Raw genomic sequence first — 21,207 nt, 5'->3', positions numbered from 1 at the left:
TGGCGGTAGTCTTTCCTCACTCGCTTTTTACTTTCTTGTTAAATGGCCAGCGCTCTTAAGGAAGGAGCTTGTCTTTCTGTAAATGCCTGATACAGGTTAACTGTGGTGTAAAATTGCCCTATTGCCATAGGTGCCTGCATTGTATCAGTAAATAAAACGTTTCATATTAGAAAGCAACTGTGAAATCCTTTTGCTATTTCATGACTCATCTTCTATCATGTCTGGTAAACTATATGAAAAGACACTGTTTTGTCCAGTAACTTCTCTGCTAAAGACTTACTTTGAAAGACTTGTACTGCTTTTACACAGGTAAGTCTTACGGGCTGCTTAGACAGCCTCAAAAATGCTAGTAGATCACTTTAATGGTTTTTGTGGTGTTCTAAATTTCAGCTGATGATAGTTTAAAAAAAAATTACTCTAGGGAATAGCAACGAATGGCATGGTATGTATTTACAGTCTTTGCAGTTATGAGGAAGTTGTTTTGCAGCTAGTTCTTTAGAAGATGGACATGTTTCTCAAACATGAATTTGAATGACTGAATCTAATATAGGAAGCTGTGATGCTGCCACATTATGCAGAGTAGGTTCATTGCTGTACTGAGTATATTTGGATTGCTTCCGATTTTATTATTAATTTTCCGTTATTTTGGGCCTTGAGGACTTTATATTTTATGAATGGGTTTACAAACTTTATATGAAATTAGTTTGCACTTGAAAATTATGCTCAACATGCATAACTCAATAACAAGCGAGTTAACAGAAATATTTCTGTCTGTCAGCAATTTAAGTCTTAGACTTACCCATTTCCAGTTTATCCATATGTTCAACTCGCTTACTCGCTTTGCTATTCAAATGGGAAGTGGAACACAAAAAAAGTATTTTTTTTTTTTTTCCCCAAATAGGTGAACATTAGTTGTACTATTTTAAGTTGATCAATAGAGATGCTGGCAGAATCATTTTTTTCCTGTTGTGAATAATAGCAACTTCTTTTAAACAGTATTCAATTCAAATAGAAATAATTTTAAGTTTCATTCTGCTGAAAACATCAAAATGTTAAATGGAATGACAAAACTGGATTAATCCTCCATCTTCAGGAGAAACAAATATATACTGCTCAGAGTTCAACACTTAAATTTTTCTAAACATCTAAAATTTATATTTCTGCTTCTTACTAGTCATCCCTTCCTAATCAGTGGAGTGAATCACCTCTATGTCTCTCTGTTATAAATGCAGTCTGGCTAAGTGTCTTAAACTAGATTTCAGATGGCATTTCATCTGAATTTGGCATTTCAGATGGCAAAAGTTAGGTAAGGTGAATCCTGTATTTATGAAGCAAACCAGAAGGAACATTGGGGATCAGTGATCCCAGTTCCATGCATATATAGTCAGTCAGTTCAGATTATAAAGTAATGACACCTCTGAAGAAACGTAACCACGTGTGCAGTAGTGTTCAGCAGTCAGGTTGCTAGAACTTCCAGTCCGTAGCATTGGAATGTTGGAGATTTGATCCAACTTGATGTGTGGACCCTGAAGTCTTGCCCACGATGGAAGAGCAGGAGAGCAGCTACAGCTTTAAAGTCAACAATTATCTGGGATAGCAGAGGCAGGGAGAGTGAGAATACTGCAGGAACCAGTATAATACGCGTAATGCTCAAGATGCTGGAGAATGTTTTACAGATATCTGGGTGAGTCTGCACAGACTTGGTTTAGCTGATCTTTTTCTCTTAGTGCTGTTATACTAGTGCTGAGCTGGATCATGCAGAACGGCTCAGGTGTGTTTGCTCAGTGGTCTCCAGTTCCCTGCTTTTCAGGAGAACTTACAGTTCAGCGCAGCACCAGATGTGAAGATACTTTATGGAAAATGATGTAGAGACATCATGGGCAAGGGCTATCTCTAGCAACTTCAAGTGGAACTAGCCTGGATGTACAAAGGTCTGTGCTAAGGTCAGGCAGAAGCTCTGACAGATTCCAGGTGATTCTATGTAGTTAACTCTTGCACTGTTCCCCATTGTATCTGGTTTTGGTGCCAACAAAAAGATTGGGGCAGAGTTTTTCCTGGAGTCTGCAATATGATGAAAAAGCAACTTGAATGTGATAGTCTGTTTCTAGGACCAGCCCAGAACCAAAACTAATTTATGTATTGATGTGCCTGAGTCTGGATCTGTAGTCTAAATAGTATGACCATAAGTAATTGAGGCTTGGTTACGGTTTAAATTTAATCGTTTTTCTATTCTAAAGACCACTTTTGGCAAAACTGGTTTTGAAATTTTCACTTTGTAGGCTGAAAATTAAAGTGATTTCACCGTCTGAGTGTTAGTAATTTTTTTTAAACTACGTTTTCTCATCATATAACAAAAAACTGTTACAGTCTTTCCACAGGTATTGTTGAAATGTCAGCAGATAAAATGTCAAAATTCAGAATGCTCCTGAAGATTGGGCATTTCTGCGAGACTGACTTGGATTAAAATAATACAAACAGTGACCTAATTGCTCTGTTCTGTATGCTCAGCACTAGCATACAGGAGACACTCATTTGGACTCCCTTGGCTTAAGCAAATGCTTAGTACATCTTCTGTGTCTGCTTAGATATAACGTGCACCTCCCAGAGGGGGAGTGATAGATATTTTGTCAATGTGGAATAAACTTCAAATGCTGCTCAGGTGAACTGGCAATAGCGCTGGCTGATGTAGCAAGGAAAAGCTTGACGTTGACCTTGAAAGGTAACATCCACGCCTGCTATACCTCTGGTACAGTGGTCTTTGGGGACCTTTCTATTACAGGTTCCTCAGCTCTGTTCTTAGGATATTATTTTTAGGTAGTACAGATGAGAGGAGCTTAATATCTTCGTTGTACTGTATGAACCGCACATATATACTGTTTCTGGTCAGGGAATACCGTTTAAAAAAAAAAACAAAAAACACACTAATCAACCTCCTCTAATTTCCTAATACCTTTAGGCAATTAGCATGTTGCTATCGGACCTCTGAGTTCACCTGTAAATCCTCTGTAACTGTGACTCTCACCAAAAGCCTAATTGCTTCCAGGGAGTTGATGTTGTCCTGAGCTCCTGCAGCAGGAGAAGTGGGGAGGTAGATACCTAGAACGGTAATGACTTTCTGCATCCAGCTATGCAAGGGTTTTCTGAAGTGAAGACTACTGGAGTGCACTGTGGTTAGAGATCTTGCTCCTCTTTCCCCTTGCCCCCAGACAGTAAAAAGACGCATTTTATTTTGTCTAACTCCCATGAACGGCATGTTGTTTCTTCGAATCGGATGACCTCCTCTCCAGATTGAAGCTTCTTGATAAAGTAAGTGTATACTGTTAAAATCTTCTCGTAGAAGTGGCCTATCCGAAAAGTGGGAAACACAGATTCCGCAGAATTAAAGGAAGCATAAAGCAGGTCTCATGAATTTGGGCTGGTGTCTGTCATTGTAATCCAGGCGGTGCCTACTTCAGTAAAAGGCTGAAACGATTTGAAATCTCTGCTAGTAGCAAATCATTTTGCCTAAAGAAATTTGTGCCATCTTGCCAAAACTGTTGCACGGTTAGTGCTTTGGCTGTGTTGTTGCTCAATGTTTTGTTAGGTTTCTGTATTTTTTTTCTTTTAATTTAACTTGTTAAGCAAACTATATTTTGTTGCTTCAGATATTTTGGCAAGAGCTTTATCTGGTCACAAATACAGTCACTATAAGCTCCTAGTACTCAGATTAGATAAAAACCTGGTGATTCGAGGAGCTTACTGAAAAACCTGTGCTTCTCAGCCTGCGGCAAAGAATGTGTGTTGGGGCGGGAGGTGGCGAGCTGCAAGTGGCTGGTGTGGAAGCCCCTGGAGCTGCGCCCCCAGAGCTGCTGGGGGCTGATGTTGGGGAACCCTGATAGCATGGGGTACGTGTGCAAAGCCTGGAAAGATCCCGCATCTCCTCTGCAACTTTGCAGTTTCCATGCCGTCTTGCCCTTCTTCCTAATTTTGATTACCAGTCCTCCCCCTTATGGCCTCTATTTGCCATGAACCGGGAGGGATTGCCAGCGCAGAATACGTAGAAGTCGTTGCCCTCTCTTGCTGAGGATCCTCAAAACAGTTTTGCTTGAAAAGCATGTTTGCTTTTTTTAACCTCTTTGCATGCCTTCCAGGGAGAGCGGCCAAGCAGCCTATGTTGTGTTGTGACCGATAGGGTGCCCAGAAAAGAATTGGGGGTTTTCGATTTGGTTGACTAAGCTGATAAAAAGAATTCTGTATTACTCTCAAGACTCCAAAGAAACTGTGTTTTTTTTTTGTTTTGTTTTTTGGGGTTTTTTTTGGCCCTGTTTAATACTATTATAAGCCTCCTGTACCGATTAACATTCATATTTTAAAAAAATACTTGAAATCCTTCATTTCTTTTCCTGAGATTTAATTTGTTTTCCTTCTGCTATCTGCTAGTCAGTCCTTTTATGAGACTACTAAGGTTTTTGGAATCTGAATTTTATCTCTTCCTGAAATCTTGTGAGGTTAAATCATGCTCTAATTAAGAGGTTTTGTTTTCCTTCGTTAGGTCAGCCTTTGTTTTGACTCCAGCTCTGTAGACACCGTAGAGAAACTGGGAGGGGAATAGTGAAAGAAAATCTGTATAAAATTAACGTATAAAACAGTTCAAAAACTAAACTATAGATGTTATCTTGTAGTGCGCTAGTTGAAAACTCGGTAAGAATTATTGGTGCTAATTTAACCGGAATGTATTACTGTAAATATATTTTCTTTTTGGCTTCTATCCCTTTCTAGTTTTCTCATACCCTTTCTATGGCGTATGTTCAAATCATAGATCATGTTGAGTTTAACTTCTTTTCTTTTTAAAATACCAAATTCTGAGAATATAGAAGAAAAAATAACCGTTGTGCTTAACATGTAATATGCTCAAAGCAAACATTTGCAGTTTTGAGTAGCTTCACTTTCTTATTTTTCCCAAACTGTAAAATATCTCTTTCTTCCTTTAAATAATCCAAAATTTTGAAACAGAAAATCGTATTGAAAAAAATAGTGGGTTATGGATCCTTAAGCTGTGTCTTTTGACATGAGGATATGTGCTTGAACATTATCTTTGCATAAAAGGCTTGCTACCAGTATTTACTAAGCTCGAAAAGTAAATTTTCTTCTTTTGAAAACTCATTGCTTAGGTCTGTTTTCATAATTTTTCTGCATTATTTGGAAAGCTTATCTGTTCCTGCTGATTTTAAGTGAACTTTTGCACCAGGATTTCACTGCTGGCCTCCAGCTGTCAGTAGGAAATTGGTGGGTGTGAGAGATTAACGATACCCTAAACGTAATCTGTAGTACTTTTGTTATTACAGGGATGCAATCGCAACTTTAGATCTGTAGTTGGTTAGCTTTTGGTGTCAAGCCGCTATAGCGTAGGAAAAAACCCCTTAATTCTGACTTTTTTTTTTTTCTTCAAACCTGTGATTTGTGTGTTTGATTTAGTTCTGCAGGTTATAAAGTGGTGTGTTTTACAGTGTGTTTGGAGGGGGGGGATTCTTCCTGTTTTTGCAGACCACAAATCCTGTCTAGGGAGCCATTATAAGCTATTATGTTAGCTTCTTAGCTTATGTTCAGAAATTAAAGTCAGAGTTAACTCCTCCTTTCTTCCCTTTTTTTTAAAAAAAAATAATGTGTTCAAATTTTACTGTAGTAAATCAGGATGACGGAAGTTGTGTGTGTGATTTTTTTTTTTTTTTTTTTAATTAGAAAGTAGGCTTGCACTCCATATCTCCCTTGGAATGCACAGATTCTTTTGAAAGTACTTTTATTTGGGATTTCTTAGACTTTTAGAGAGTAAGAAAAATTATTACCGTTTAAACCAAAGTGCTATCTATTAGAATATGCAGCAAGCCTAATAAATAGTGGAAGACATATAAGATTCAAGCCTGAATTTGAGAAATACATATTTTTTCATAAAGGTGACCATCACTCTATTAAGCCACGGGTAGTTCAAATCTTGTCATATAGGTCACAAGAAAAAAGTAAGTTTGACTTGTCTCATTCCCGGATCTATTTGCTCTAATGTCAGATCTTTTGGCGTAACAACACTAAGAATTTTTCCCCCGAGTGAAACATAACATAGGGATAATAAGAAGGTGGCATTTTGCACTGGGGGTTCAGTTAGAAAGCTTTATAGCAAAGCTAACACTATACTTATTATTATTATTTTTTAATCTCCTTCAACTGCAAAATGCAGTCTATACGTGGGGAGAAACAAAACCTGTCAGTGAGGAGTGTTTAAACAGAGAACCTGTTCTCTTAATTTCATGCATAAAGATGCTTCTTTATCCATCTCTGTGTTGCTTCCAGCCGTCTCTGCTACTGGCTGCTGCTGTACTCTGGGTCGGCAGAAGTGGTAGCAGGTTATAGGGCCTGGATATAATGGCCCCAATGTGTACCTTTTCCTCTCTCTCTGGTGTGATTTTTACGGGCTTATAGCTCTAGCTAACACCTACAGCTATTCTGAAAGAGGTGCCTGTTTACTCAGTTTATGCGAGTTTTGTGCCTGATTGAGTTGATCCCGCTGTAGTCGTTCCCTGGTATTTGAGACTTGTTCACTTTGTAGTTTTGACCAAGAAAAATATGATCATAAAAAGCACGAAAGACTGATAAGAGATGCAGGTATAATAATTCAAGTACATGTAATTAGTCATACTGAATGTTTAGATTTCAGGTTGTCTACTCTGAAAAGCTGGTAGTTTAACTGAAACAAGGCAACAGAGAGAACAATGTTTTAAACTTCGTATTGCCGGAAAAGTTGGTGAGAAAAGCATAGGGACTGGAAGGGCTGTGTATTAGGTGTGTATGATGACCAAGGCAAAACATAAAGGTAAACAATTAAAAAAAGAGGAGTGACTATTGAGAGGTAAATTATTTACAAATTACAGGTTTTTACCTCTCTTCTGTGGCTGTTGAGAGAAAGAGTGGGTGATACATATGCTTTGTTATGTCTGGTAAATTTTGCTTTCTGTTGGAAATCTTCTGAAATGCTGCATTGCGTATAGATGTTGTTTGAAGTATCTTAAGTTCCTTCTTCGTGAAGTAAACAAATATGACTAACTTATGTTAAACATACTGTTAGCATAAGCATATTTTAAAGATTCCTCCCACCTTCAGGCAACAGTGTCCTTTTTAGCTTAATAGCAACTCTATATTTAAGGTAAATCATAAGTATATTTAGGGAAAACCATAAATGATCATGGTAAATAAGGAGAGAGGACTGACATTAAAAGAAGTATCATTCTTATTTCCAGGAAATACGAGGGCAGTGAGTTTCATAGGAAAAAAACACCTTGGTTATGTTTTTGAAGTTACTATTCTGTGTATTTCCTATTACTTTGAGCCAAGCCCTCACTGCTTGTGACAGTAAAGCTCTTCTTTGAATTTTTATGATGTGTCAAACTAAGCAAGAAAACATTCTTTAGCAAACTGCTACTCGAACAATGTGTTGGCATGTAGACTTGAACAGTTGTCATTACTTCTGTTGAAATGAATTGGATTTTTACCACACATCTAAGAGGGGAGTCAGAATGTAGTCTAAATCAAATTCACAACACGTATTTCAAAATAGAAATATCCTGCTCCCAGGAAGAGGAATTCAAAGTCTGAGTGGTGCTTACTGCTTTCTTTGACTTTGAGATGCTATTGATTAAACAGAGAGCATTAAGTACTTAATTTGCTTTTTATTTGCTGTATTTTCATTTCAAGTCCATTTTGGATATTTGTTTATACAATTTAATAAGGATTTGGGTCACTTGATTTCTAACGGTGAAACTTTTTCTTGAACTCCTCTAACACATTTAAGTGTGTTCATGAATGAGAAGAAAGTGTTTTGAAACACCAGGGTTTAGTTTTAAACAAATATTGTGATTTAAATGTTAATTAAATAAAATACTGCATGGTGAATCTTCAGCTGTTTTGCTTCCAGTAGTCCCCTGAAACGTTCATGCCACTACCTTAAAAGATGTAATGTTATCTTATGACATATGATCAGGTAAATATTGAGAAGTTCAATCATACATGCTACTGTGTATCTGATAGTGGTGCAAGTTTTGTTGGACTATTGTCTCCTTAAGTTGTCCGTAGGCCAAGATGAGTTCTGAAAAAGTGGGAATGATTGTGATGACTTTATTGAAAATACATAAAAATGAGTTTTTTTCCTTCCTCTTTGCATCTTTATATATTTATTTTTTAGAAAACATGATTTAGTTGAAACTAATTTCTTACAGAAAAATTCAGGAAGCCAGATGAGAGTATTTATCACAGTGATCTCTTCACATTTTGTAATCTGTGAAGAAATCCTGTGGTAAAGTGGCTTTCCACCTTTTTTTCCATAGAATTGTAGAATTATTGAGGTCGGAAGGGATCTTGGGAAGTCATCTTGTCCAGCTTCCTCCTCACAGCAGGATCAACCCTAAATTCAGACGAGGTTGCTCAGGGGTGTGTCCAAGCAGGTCTTGTAAGAGCTCTGAGGACGAAGGGCCAACAATCTCTCTGTTCGGAGCTCTATCCTAATCATTTCCCCAGTCAAGTTGATCTCTCCTGTCTATTAGTTAATGGTGTTTTTTTCCTCATTCTTCCACTGTGCACCTTAGTATGAGCCTGGCTCTGTTGTCTTAATAACCTCCTCATAGGTGTTGGAGGGCTGCTGTACTCATGGGGCAAGTGCTCCTGAACACCATCCTGGTGGCCTTCTGCTGACCTCACTCCAGCTCATCCATGGCTTTCTTGTTATGGGGGGGGGGGGGGGGGGGGCAAAACTGGACGTAGATTTCCGTGTGTGGTCTAGTGAGTGCCAAGTAAAGGGAATTAATCACCTCCTTTGACCTCCTGCCTACGCTCCGTTAATACAGCCCAGTATGCTGCTAGGCTTCCTTGCTCTTTTTATGCTATAGCTTTTCTTTTTTTAAAATAGAGTTGTTTTAGATTCTTTCCTCTGGGCAGTACAGTCACAAGAATATGTGATTCTCTGTTGAGCTTTATAGGCTGTAGTTGGAGAGCTGTTCTTGTAGAATTTTGTCTGAATATCACCAAATTGTCAGAAAAGAAAATTTTATCGACTAGAACCTTTATTTGAGGAAGATATCAACGAATAAGGGAACTGTTTTTTAGGAACATGTGGTCTGTTGCAATTTAAATAGGAAAAGTGAATCCACAAAATTGGAATTGTACAGTAACAGATGACATGACCTGTGTTAAATAAGTAAATTCTGAGACACTGCTTGCTTAGTCCTTTGACAAACATACAAGAAAATTCATGCGAGAGCATGAAGAGGAAGTAATTAGAACAAAAAAAAAAAAAAAGGAAAGTGATAAGCAGTACAGCATTTTGGTACTTTAAACAGTACATCAAAAACTTGATTGTTTTCATTCAATCGTCCCTTTCAGGTAGAAGATACCAGTGTTGTTAAAACAAACCTTTTTGAGAAAGCCTTCAACCCTTTAAGTTACCAAAACAGACTGGCAGAATGGAACAGGGTATGTCATTACATCTCTCCTCCCACAGATGCAGTTCTTGGATGCTGATTTACTTCCTTGTTCTAGTTCAGTATTAGTCAGCCTTTCATGAATTGTTCCCCGAACTTGCATTTTTCTTTCCCAAGTTAAAGATTGCATATATCATTAGAAACTGAGCAGGATGTGGGGGATACTGCCCGCTGAAGAGGTGAGAGGGAGGCGGTGAGAGGCAAGGCTGGGAGGTCTTATCTTCCATCAGTGCCTTTCTCAAAATACTGTAACTTGGCACACTAAGCTGCATTTAAAATTTGCTTGTTCAGCATCTTCAGCACCTTTGGTCAGCCTCTGAAGCCTAACACTTTGTCTTACTTGATTGTGAGATAAGTTCCTTCTCAGTAGTTTTGACAGAGCACAGTGTTACCTTGTACTGGTGCACTAAGATGAGATGAAAATCTTAGTGAGAGTTGCTTCCGAAGGAAAATGGCATGAGACAAAGAAGAAAGCATGCAGGAGTAAATGATGGTAAGGATTTGTGTACATCACTTTGAGCTTTTTCTTAGTGACCTTGCCTAACTATCACTGGCAAAACCATGTGCTGTTGCAGATGCTCTGGTGGTTAATGTCCAGCACTGGTTCATGGACTGTTGGGGCGAAATGTCAACCTGTTCTCAGGATCTATAAAAATCCCCAAAGCAGATAATTATAAACGGTTGACTGATTATTTTTGTTATTTAATTATTTCTTTCTTTTGTAATACTATTTCTCAGCTATATTTTTCTCTTACCAGCTGCAAATTGAATGCAGTCGTTGGGTTGTATCAGTGACCCTTTTGTTTGAACTAACTCCATCTTTTTGTCCTGTTTTCTGTCAGCTGTCATTGTTACAAAATAGTGCAACATTTTCTGAACTTCTACCCCCTTTTTTTTAACAGTTGAGTTCATAGTTAGGTTAGGCTTGCTGGCTCATGTTTGTAGCAGGCCAGGAAGAGTCCTTTTTTCAGAAACACAGAACTATTTATTTTTAGATCTGTCCCAACATTAATTTGGGGGAAGAAAGCTGTTTTTGTATGGAGTTAGACAAGACCTCATCCAGCAGCAACTAGAGACTTGCTGCAGGCACTTTCAGATGATGTCATCTGGCTGCTTTCTGTATTTTCAACTCCGGAAGTTATTTCCTTGTGCACGCTGGATGTCTGAACATTTTCCCTCCTTCTGACCACTTACTTCTCATATCAGCCTCTCTGCAGCTGCACTGTAGCTTCACATTTTTTTCCTTCCTCTTCTCTAGCCCCTTTTCCTCTCTTTGTCTTTGCAGTTGGCAGGTCTCATTTTATACTTAGCTCTTATTGTGGCCCCTTTCAGCAAAAACTTAGAGCAAGTTCCTAGTTTACGTTTTTGGTACTTATAATAAGAAACCAATTTCAGTGGGAGGCTAAAACACCCTGCATGCATGTCAGAGAATGCAGGGGAGAATCCACTAAGTAAAGTATTTGTACATATAATAATCATGTTGTGTAATGCACAGTATAATTGTAAGTATACACATTATATTCTTACAGCTGCATCTGTCTATTCCGTCATTCAGTAGCTGGTAGCTACTGAAGCTGGTAGCTTCTCTCAGTTAAATGTGTGTTACTGCAGGATGCTATTCTAATGTTTTCCAGAACACTCAAAATACATTGAGTTAACGAATTAGCTCACATGGAAAAATTAAATTCTGGTGTTCCCAGACAGCTGAGTATTTTGATATTTAGCCTAAATTTCTAACACTATTTTAGGAAAAACTCCAAGAGACATTAGACATCCTTCCCCCCCCCCCCCCCCCCCCCCCCCCGGGACAAACTAAAATAGAACTTACATTATGTAGAAATGTATTGACTGCCGCTTTGGTAATCGGAAGGGTCGGGACAATGATATTCTCTTGTCATCTGATCTGATTGCTTGGAAGATTAGGTGATTAACGTTTGTGGACCATCATGAGAGTTGGGTTCACACAAGGTGAGTTGTTAACGCTTCCGGATCAGCAGGAGAATGTCCTATTCAGGTGCTTTGGTACAAGTTGTAGAGGTCTCTTTTCTTTAATGTCTACAGACCCTGCTCCCTATCTTGTTGTCTTGTGTGCCCTGTTTTCACTAAGTCTTTAGGTTCAGGCTTCTTTTTCCTAGATCACCATGCTAGAATATTGGTTGTAGTGCCTGGCATGAGTGCTCCTAGGTGGAAAAGGTATATGCGGAGGGCCTCCGTAACTCAACTTCAAAGTGGTGTGAAAGCACCAAAGCTTCTAAGTGGAATATATCCCTTTGCCTTAGATATCTGCTGTGGAAAAACCTTGATCTGGATGCTTTGCTTGGCAAAGTTATAAATAACTGCGCATGGAGGGGTCTGCTATTTCCTACTACCTCTGATTTTGTTTTGCTTGCTTGTAGAACAGAAACGATTCCAAGATAACTTCAGTTAACATGCAGTTCTCTTAAGCACGCTAAGAATGCTTAGAAATTTAGCAACTTAGGTTCCACTGGGTCATAAGATTCTACAAACCTGGACTGGGCCGTCGGTTGTTCATGTAATAGTATGAAAAATTGTAAATGATATAAAGACAAATATAAGTTCAGCTTATAAACTCATTTCCATATTGAGTAACCTTAATGGTTAAACATGTGATAGCAGAGTGGAAGCTGGTGAGTTGTGATTTGAGATACATAGAGAAAGCCTTAAGAAAAAAAAAAAAAAAGGAGGGGGGGAGGGGAAGTGGGGAACCCAAAATACTTGGGTAAAAATTAGAAGAGAAAACAGTGGCAGCTATGCCAGGCCACTGTTGGCATAGTGACTCTCAACAAGAAAAAGGCTGTGCTGATCTGAGCCAAGATTTTTGCTTCATCGCTCTTGGTAGAAAGTACTTTTCATGATAATGCAAGCAGAAGGCGTAAGGCACTTTCAACAATATAGCACTTATTACAAAATAAAAGCCTATCGAGAAGCAATTTTTCGTAAGTTCACAACCTAACTTAACCCACAGCCACTGTTTTTGTATGCTTCCATTATCATGAAAAGTGTTTTCAGCTGAGAGTGCTGAAGCAGAATTGCTTGGCTCAGATCAGTTTATGTGTAGGCTTTTATTTTGTGGTAAGTGCTATTTCATTCAAGGTGCCTTACCCCTTCATGACGGCTGCCCAACTCACGTGCAGTAACACGTTACTAAACATAACTTGCTCATGCAGTTCCTTGCTGCTTTGGACACTGCTATTGGGAAGGTGCTATTTTGGTTTCGCATTTAATTTTTTTTTTATTTGTTTATTACAGCATGGTAATGATTCATTTTCTATCAGTACGCTACTTCCTGAACTCTCCTCTTCAGTACAGTACTCTGATGCTTAAAGTGTCCTTTCTTTCAGTATGCAAAAAATGTTGAGTTCACTCACTAACTTTATCATTTCTGTTTATAGGAGAGGTCTGCTCACAATTTACATGGCCAATCAGGTAAGTAGTCCTTTATTTCAAGAATAAAAATATATAAGATCATTTTAAATAAGATACATTTCCAATGAATTATTGCTGAGATTTATTCCCTTTTTAATTCTTCCAGGATTTCTCTTCCAGAATTCTGTGTTACTAGATAACTAGGATTATCCTGAGCACGTTTTGACAATAGGTGTTTCAGAAATAGCTTCAAAGCAACGGGTGAAGTTCATTGCGCTGTGCTCGACGTTTCTTGTATCACAGCCCCAAGCAAATGAGTGATTTTGTATGTCCCCTCGGTAGTGGAAGGGCATCTAGTATTTAATGATCATTGTTTTGCAGATGAGTATCCAACACTGTATGTTTTAGTTTTGTAGTTAATTTTTTTTCTAAAAAATACTGTAAAACACATACCTTCACTTCCATCCTTGTAAAGTCATTGTTGATAACTGTTGCAATTCTGAAGCTTGGGGAGTGGGGAGGCTTTGGAAGGAGGTGATATTTTACGTAAATACACTAACAGGTAAATATTCTGGAAACTCCCTATAAGCATCTACAATACCAGTTAACAGTTTTCTCTCAAATTCTAGCATTTAATAATTTCTTTTAGCAAGGAACTGTTTCTTGATTTGTTTTATGTTCACATACTGACTGTCATTAAGTTCTACTCAAGAGTATCTGTACAGACTTAAAAAGTGAAGAAATTAGTGTTCATCTTCAGTTTTATTGGTGTTAAGTATTTTTTAAACTTTTTATAGCTATTAGGCTCGGATACTTCATAGCCTGTATTATGGGTCGTCTTTTCTTTGTAAAGTTCTTTTTTTTTTTTCTCTTAGTTTGAAAAGCTGATAAATCCTTTTCTCTAATTAGATGTTCAGACTCTCAATAACACAAGGGAACAAAGTTGAATTCCTAGAAAAATAGCTTAACCTTGGAAGGCTTGGTTTTTTTTTTTTTTTTTTTCTTGAATTCAGAAGAGCAACTGCACAGAAAATGCTAGCACAAGGAAGCATAAAGATGGTGATAATTATTTGGACCTGTCATCATCCATTTGAAGTGGGATTTTTCGAGAGGAGTGAATTAGGTGTGCTTAGATAGACGCACCTTTGAGTATCCCAGTTCCGAGAAAGTTAACTTTGAATTATTTGATAAAGACTTAATTGGTTAGACTGAGCAGTTGTGTTCACAGCTCCTAACTTCTGCATCACATGAGGTTGGGCAGTGTCAGAAAGGAAAAGTCACTAATGGCATAACGTTTTGTGGAAGCCATTTGATGCCATGAATATGCTCTTCAGCATAATGCTTTATTTCAGTCGTGAAGGGTGAATTCAGTGCAACAGAGGGTTTGCTTGATAAACTCTCCTTGATCATGATGTACTTTCCTTGCTAGCAAGATGTGTAACTACTGTAAATGCTTCCTTGTTTGTGTTGCTTTCCTTTGATGTAGAACTTTATATGCTTTGATAAGATTTACTCACAAATTTACTGTTCTTTTAAAATATTTACTTCTGTTACCTGTGGATTGAACTGTGCCCTGTTCTGGAAGCTGACAAACTTTAATTTTTGGTGATGATATCTAGATTTTGGACCTAGAATATAATCTAACTTAAGCTAATTATTACCTAATGAAAATGCAGACTGGAGTGTCAGGACCTATTTTTATGTTCTTTGAACAAAGTATATTCTGTTTTTGTGTTTCAGTTCTTGCTAAAGTATATTTTGCAGCCTGAGCAATAATTGAAGCTTTTTGTATGAATCTTCGTGTGTACATTTGTCCTATTATTGACTATTACTGCAGTGCATTTTTGTAGCCACGACAGGGCTCTTAAAATTGGAAAACTTTTATTTCTGCTGTCCTGTTAGGAGTCCTGGACAACTTGCGCTGTGGGGTGAATTTACTCAGTGAAATATGCCTGGATGTCTTAAAGTTTTCTTATTTATGGCTACTGTTTCACTGGTGAGATGTGGTGAAGGGGGTGAAGTACAGCAGAATGTTAAAGCCAGTAGGTCTCAGCTTTGCTCTTGTTCTGAAAGGTGACATCTTTATTGATTTTACTCTGGTTCTTAATAGAAATGTATGAATAAGTGTCCTGGCTAATCTGAAGACAGTGATTATATATTTATGTGAAGCTGAGCTCCCCGCTTGCCTTTTTGTACTATTTACGCAATAAAATGACAGACTAAAAGTTGTTTATACTGTATGGAAAAATTGAATGAAAGTGCCTCTTAAACTAGCTTTCCGTTAAACTGGAGCTACTACAGTAATATGCTTTAGGGATTGGTTGTTTTTATTTTTGGAGGTAAGTTAGAACTAGAAATAAATATAGCCGTGAAGGATCTGTAGAGTCTTCGTTTTGATATGCGGAATCTAAAATCAACTTCTGAGCTCACTGGAAGACAGTCAAAGTTTTTTAGAAGTAAATTAATATGCCTGAGCTCTAACATTGTTGAGAACGTGCGTTTAGGAATTTTTAACCAGTTGCAGTCTGAGAATTGACCTTTCTGTAATACCAAGGAGCAGAGTTACAGCAGTCAGTCCTGTCGACCAGACTGAAACGTAGAGCCTTTTAAGTTCTGTTTTGGATGGCACGTGTTAAAGTCAAGAAGTATCTAAAATCTAAGTGGTGCATTGGTAGTGAACATATAAGACGATCCATCATGGATAATTTGAGATCAAAAGGAACTCCAGGATTCCAGCAAAGGTGGAAAGTGAAATATAATCCTTCAAGTTATTTCTATCTGAAAAGGTGATGATATTAATATATGAGTGCCCATAAATAAGAAATATAGCGCGTGTGCTTCAAAACAGTTATGTCATACTTCACTGGGAACAGCTCAACACTTATGTTTTTTGCTTCTTAAGCTGAAGAAATCATATCTTTGAAGAAGGGATTTTTATGGTGAGAACAAAACAAAATTAGATGCAGGATGAATGGCTGCCTTTAATATAAAGAGAGGCGCAAGACAGGAAGCGACAAACCTTGTCTAGGACCAATTTGATAAAACAAAATGAGAAACAAAATTTGAGAAAATAGATACGTTGTCATTGAAATGCTATGCCAAAGAGGCAGTTATCCTATCATCTGCTGAACTATAAAATGCACTCTTTTCCTTTAGCAGAGAAGAAAAATATTTCTCTGCATGTTAAGTTTGAAATTTAAACTGCATCGTTATATCAGCAATTTTCTTATTTTATGCTAGGGCTTTGACTGTATGGTGTTACACTTACAAAATTGGAAATGTTCATATTAGCAAGTTGACCTTGAAGGTCATGGTTAAGCAGTATAAGGTTCAAGCATGACATAAGGCAGCTGGATGGAAAAGACAGAGCAGTGTTGCTGGAGACTGGTTTCTTGAGTGTGCTGGAAGGAAGAGGGGTAGGAATCTGTTCCAGGCAGAGAGATTTAGGGAGTGGAAAGATACAAACTCAGAAAATAAGATGAGAGAGGTAGGACCAAAAAGAGACAGGGAAGCACAAGTTAAAGCTAAAGAGAAAGGCTTAAAATTTATTGCGGTGAAAGACATGAGGGGTTGGAGGTGGGGTGATGTAGTGGGAATTGGAACGTGGGAGTGTTACAGGTACAACGAGTGGAAGAGAGATGAGACGCGGAGAAGGTGCAGTCTGCTCTAGCTAAAGCAGAGAGAAGATGACACAGAAAACAATGGGTTTGCAGGGAAAGGAGGGGATGAATTTTACTGCAATTAACATGAGGAGAAGTTTGGCAAGAGCCTGTATATAGAGAGATACAGTATTACTGATGTCCTGAACGTGGGAGTTGAAAAAGTTGTCGCCAGCGTTTGCATCTGGATAAAGTTTACACAGAAATATGAATAGTTTGTGTTTTATTTGCTACTGTGCTAGTGTTAGGTTGTCAGTGCATCTGTTGTTGATGGGACGTTGTGCATAGGATGTTATACACCGAAGATGATCTACTGTTTTAAAATAAGGAATATGCAGCCATATTTTCTCATTCAGTAGTATAAAAAAACCAAACCAAACCAAAAACAACAAAAAAAACCCCCCTCACACACTAAAGCTAGGTAATAATTAAGGTAAGTGCTATGACAACAGTCAGGTGTATGAGAAGGGAAGTCCAAACCCGTGACACTTTTTGTAAAATCTCTGAGAGCTGCCTTGGCTAAGTTAATAACGAGGCTGAGAGCCTACTTAACTTGTTACTATTCCCTTTGGACATACCAACTTCTTCCTTTTCCTGTGTTTGTTATTATAGAAACACGGTTTCTTAATATTTCAGATCCAGTTAAGAAATAGTTAAAGCTATTTAAAAATACTCTTCTCATTAAGCAATTGGTGACCTGAACAAGCTGATCAGATGCGTTCCAGTGGCGACGTCCTGCTTCTGTATGTTATAGAGCACAAGTAATATAACCGATCAGAAAGTTTCATGCTCTTTTAAAGCAATCTAAGCCATTTCACTCTTGGATTGTTCTTCAGTTACACAAACAGGGAAAAAAAAAAAAAAAAGGTTCATTTTGACCATACCTTAGTTTATTCCAACTATACAACGCGAAGGAGGGGCGTTAGTTGTGCTCAGGATCCAACGGAGAAATGAGTATCCAGTGCACTTCAGTCACAGACTTCCTTCCAAGTATTTGTGTATTTTTTTACAGGATGGAAGTTCTTGTGATTTCTCAATCTTTATGCTTTCCAGTATTTAAAAAATCAAATCCACTAGTGATATATGGTACACTTAAGCAGCAAACTAGGCGCCAAGCTTGAGAAGTCTAGTGGAATGTAGAACACAGTTTAAAACTTTGAGTCCAAGGGCCCTCCAGTATCACTTTCCATAAACAGTAAATGTGTTATTGTTGTTTCATGCTTTGCGGATGAGGTATAGGGAGGGATGAAGGAAAGAAAGGTGAGATTGGCTGTGACAGGAGAAAAAGCAACAACAGAGATCGACTTTTAAGCTATGCTTTTGCTGATCCTGTAGTCTTTCGGCTGAAGGCAAATTGTTAATATTATAGAGGAAGATACATGCAGGCAAGAAATACTCTGACACTGAACATTCCTGAGTGATTTTTCTTGCCAGTTTATCAAGTATTTTCTGTATGAACTTAGAAACGTGTTTTGAGTTGTTACAACTGTTGCAAGAAATCCCTTGTGCCTGTTGCAATTAGATGGAGGAGGATATTATGAAGTACACAGATCGAAGGGTTTTTTTCGTGAGTTATGTGCTGTTTGTCTATAAAATCATGTTTTTGTCACGTTGTATAACTTGTAACTTTTTGAGAAATGAGCACCTGATGTTTTTATATGCTGCAGAACATTATGTAGCCATTCAGAGATATTCTTTAAAGTACAAAAGTTGTTTATGGCTGTCACTTTTTCATTGGCAGTACTGTGAAATCATAGGTATTTAACACGTTGCTGTTGTTTTAACGAACTAATATATTTGGTTATAAAGTTAGTTATTATTTATTGTAACACAGGAAAATATTTTCTGTTTAAACTTACCAAACTGGTATTTAATAAATGTTGCACTGGCTCCTTTTCTTCTTCATCAGGAACAATTCAATTTTTGTCAAAAGATGGAGGCAAGGCAGAGTCAAGAGAGGCAGATAGATGTACCCGGTATATATTTCAGAAGTGCTAGATTTCAGGAAAATGGATTTGACTTCCCACTTTCTCTTTTATAAATAATTACAATTGTCTTGTGTGTTCTCACGTTAGTCACCCTTAGTTAGTTAGTGACCCCTGTCACCCAGGACGCTAGCTCTGTCCTCCTGCCACCATCTCTTCTATGCTTTGTTACTCTTATCTGCGATCCCTCTTGCTGGGTGACAGTGGCTTTTCTTATGGCAGCAGCTGGCAGGGGTCAGGTATATTTATTCTCTGATGGTGACCAGGTTAGATGTCCTTTTCATCCCTTGCAGTGTCATCTTTTGAGTTGATACAGGTTTTTAGTTTAAGAACCACCATTGGTTAGTTCCTTCTTAGAGGCAAAAAAATTTAAGTACCAGGCTACCTTGGTTAGAATAGTTGTAAAAGTTTTATCATTTTTTTCTATTTTGTCAATTATTGTAGGGAAAAAATGAGTACATTGATATTCTCATTGTGACCTCCTGATTAAATTGGAGGAAAAATTTGAGTCTCAAAGTTTTCAATAATGACATTTTCTTTTTTTTTTTCCGCTTTTTTTTTTTTTTTTCTTTTTCCTGTTCAAAGCCACTCTGTGATAGGAGTCTGGATAATAATAATAATAAAAAAAACCCTTATACTGTGATAGTGTACCAAAATGATGTACAGGTGGTCTTAGGTAGTCATTGAGTAAAAGAGCAAAAATGACAACTGTTGTCTAAAAAAAAAAAAGTTTTAAGTAGTCACTGAGAGCAAAATTTCTGCTGTGAAGTGAACAAACGGCCTCTCTGATTACATTCTGCTTGCTGAAGTTAATAATTTTTGAACTTGTGTCACAGATTTAGTCTTTAGTACTAACAAGAAACAAGTCGTCTTAGTTTTCAGCTTTCGATATCGGTATCACCACAGTAGTATGTGTTCTGAGGCTACGCTTTGAAGATATGCGTACCCCTTAACGCATCTTAAGCTAGAAGATCACTTCAGAGTCCACTTTTAATAGTAACATTTTTGCCTTTAACCTACACTGTAGCCTGCGGTTTGGGATTTCATGAGGCCATTGTTTGCTGCTTCTTTTATCAGGTCATGCGACATCCCTTGATAAGTCCTGCCTTTTGTTGAGGAATAGTGTTTTTCTGCTGTGTTGTCATCTGGATTTAGTAGAAGAGGCTCTTCAGTATTTTTTACTTCATTATTGCCTGGACCTTACTGGAAAAAGGAGTTAGAAAGGAATGTAATCCATCTTTTTGATTTCATAGAAGACATGCTCAGATGCAGATCATCTGGCGTTCATAATGTGGCCTTCACATCACGTACTCTGTCTTATAGTTTGAAGTCAGGCAACTGTCTAATGGTCAGTCTCTTGTTTGCAGAATCATGTTTTGGCCATGACAGGTATCGTAGTATGGACAGTCAGGCATCGCAAAGAAAATGATGACAGAAGACTTAAATGCAATCTGGTTTACCAAACTCTCGAAAAGGCATCAAAATTGACAATTTTTTTTGCCCTTTCGATTTAAAGAGCAAATCTCATAAAAGAAAGGTAGTCATACGTTGATGACTTGAAGATAATGTGCTCAAGTGAAAGGCAGGATTTATTTTATATTTCTTTGTATTATGTTCTTTATATTATTATAGCAATGTAATTAAACGGTAATGAAATACAGCGTTCTCAGGTTAATAGCTCTTAGATTATTTTGCAAAGTAAAGCCTCCGTGCATTGTCTTTCACAAACTATCTCGAAGAAAGAAAATCATAATGGAACAAAGTCTTATGTAATTAAATATCTGTGTGATGACTGGAATATACTTGATGCTCGTTCTTGTCTGTCTTTGGTTTTCACAGTGACATGTAGAATCAGTAATAGAGAACTTATTCATTGTAAGCCTTTCTTTGCTTCTTATATGCTGTAATATATAGGTGTATATATATGTTTGCAGAAATGATGTCTAGAGTAAAAGCAACTGATAAAACTTCAGAAGTAAAAAACTCTAAATTAGAGATAATTAACTACAGAGGACTGTGAATAAGAATGTGGAACAGGAAGGTCATCTTGTCTTGTTCCGAGAAATGGTAACAATTCTGAACCTAGTCATACTTCTGCTTTCACGTCTCATTCTTTCAGCGTCTGCAGGGTACAGAGCAGCTCAAGAAGTGATGCTGTTAATGCCACGTGCAAACTGCATACTGGAGTGGTATAGTAGAGCAACTGTGAAAGTAGTAGCAGTAAAGCCAAAATGATTTCTGTTAAGGTATTAATAAAGTTATGTAGCCTACTTAAAAAGGAGTAATTTTTGAGTAGTTTGGAGGAATATGGAAATTTCTCAGAAGAAATGGGTGCTTGTAATGAATGACAGTAATGTTTAGCTATATTCCACAAGCAGGTAACTAAAAGAAAAAAATTACCTTTTAATGGAGTCATTGAGCTTATTGTGGTGGTTTTAAAGGGAAGTGTATTCTGTGATCAGCATTTCTAAACTCCTTACTTAAAAATTAAATGCAGATGTTTTAAAATAATCAGACTTAGGCATTTTTTACTCTAGCTGATAAATCCTCAAGACACTTTCTGAAAATTTTATCTTGGAACTCAGAATTGGATGCCATAAATGGGTAAGCTATATACTTTACACATATCATATTTTGTGGAACTGGCAGTTTGGCAACTGAAAGAGGCAATATTGAAAA

At 37.5% G+C, this 21,207-nt stretch overlaps 1 protein-coding gene across 3 annotated transcripts in view; it reads left to right on the top strand.

Moving 5' to 3' along the window:
- The window catches only part of TMEM135 (transmembrane protein 135), a 186,688-nt gene that overhangs the window by 29,498 nt on the left and 135,983 nt on the right, over positions 1-21,207 (top strand). For all 3 annotated transcript variants that reach the window (XM_068930540.1, XM_068930538.1, XM_068930541.1), the window contains one exon: positions 12,911-12,944. In XM_068930540.1, coding sequence (XP_068786641.1) covers positions 12,911-12,944 — 34 coding nt within the window. The remainder of the gene's footprint in view (positions 1-12,910; positions 12,945-21,207) is intronic.

Source organism: Struthio camelus, chromosome 1 (genome assembly GCF_040807025.1).
Source record: "Struthio camelus isolate bStrCam1 chromosome 1, bStrCam1.hap1, whole genome shotgun sequence".
Classification (NCBI taxonomy): domain Eukaryota; kingdom Metazoa; phylum Chordata; class Aves; order Struthioniformes; family Struthionidae; genus Struthio; species Struthio camelus.
This window is presented reverse-complemented; position numbering and strand designations above follow the sequence as displayed.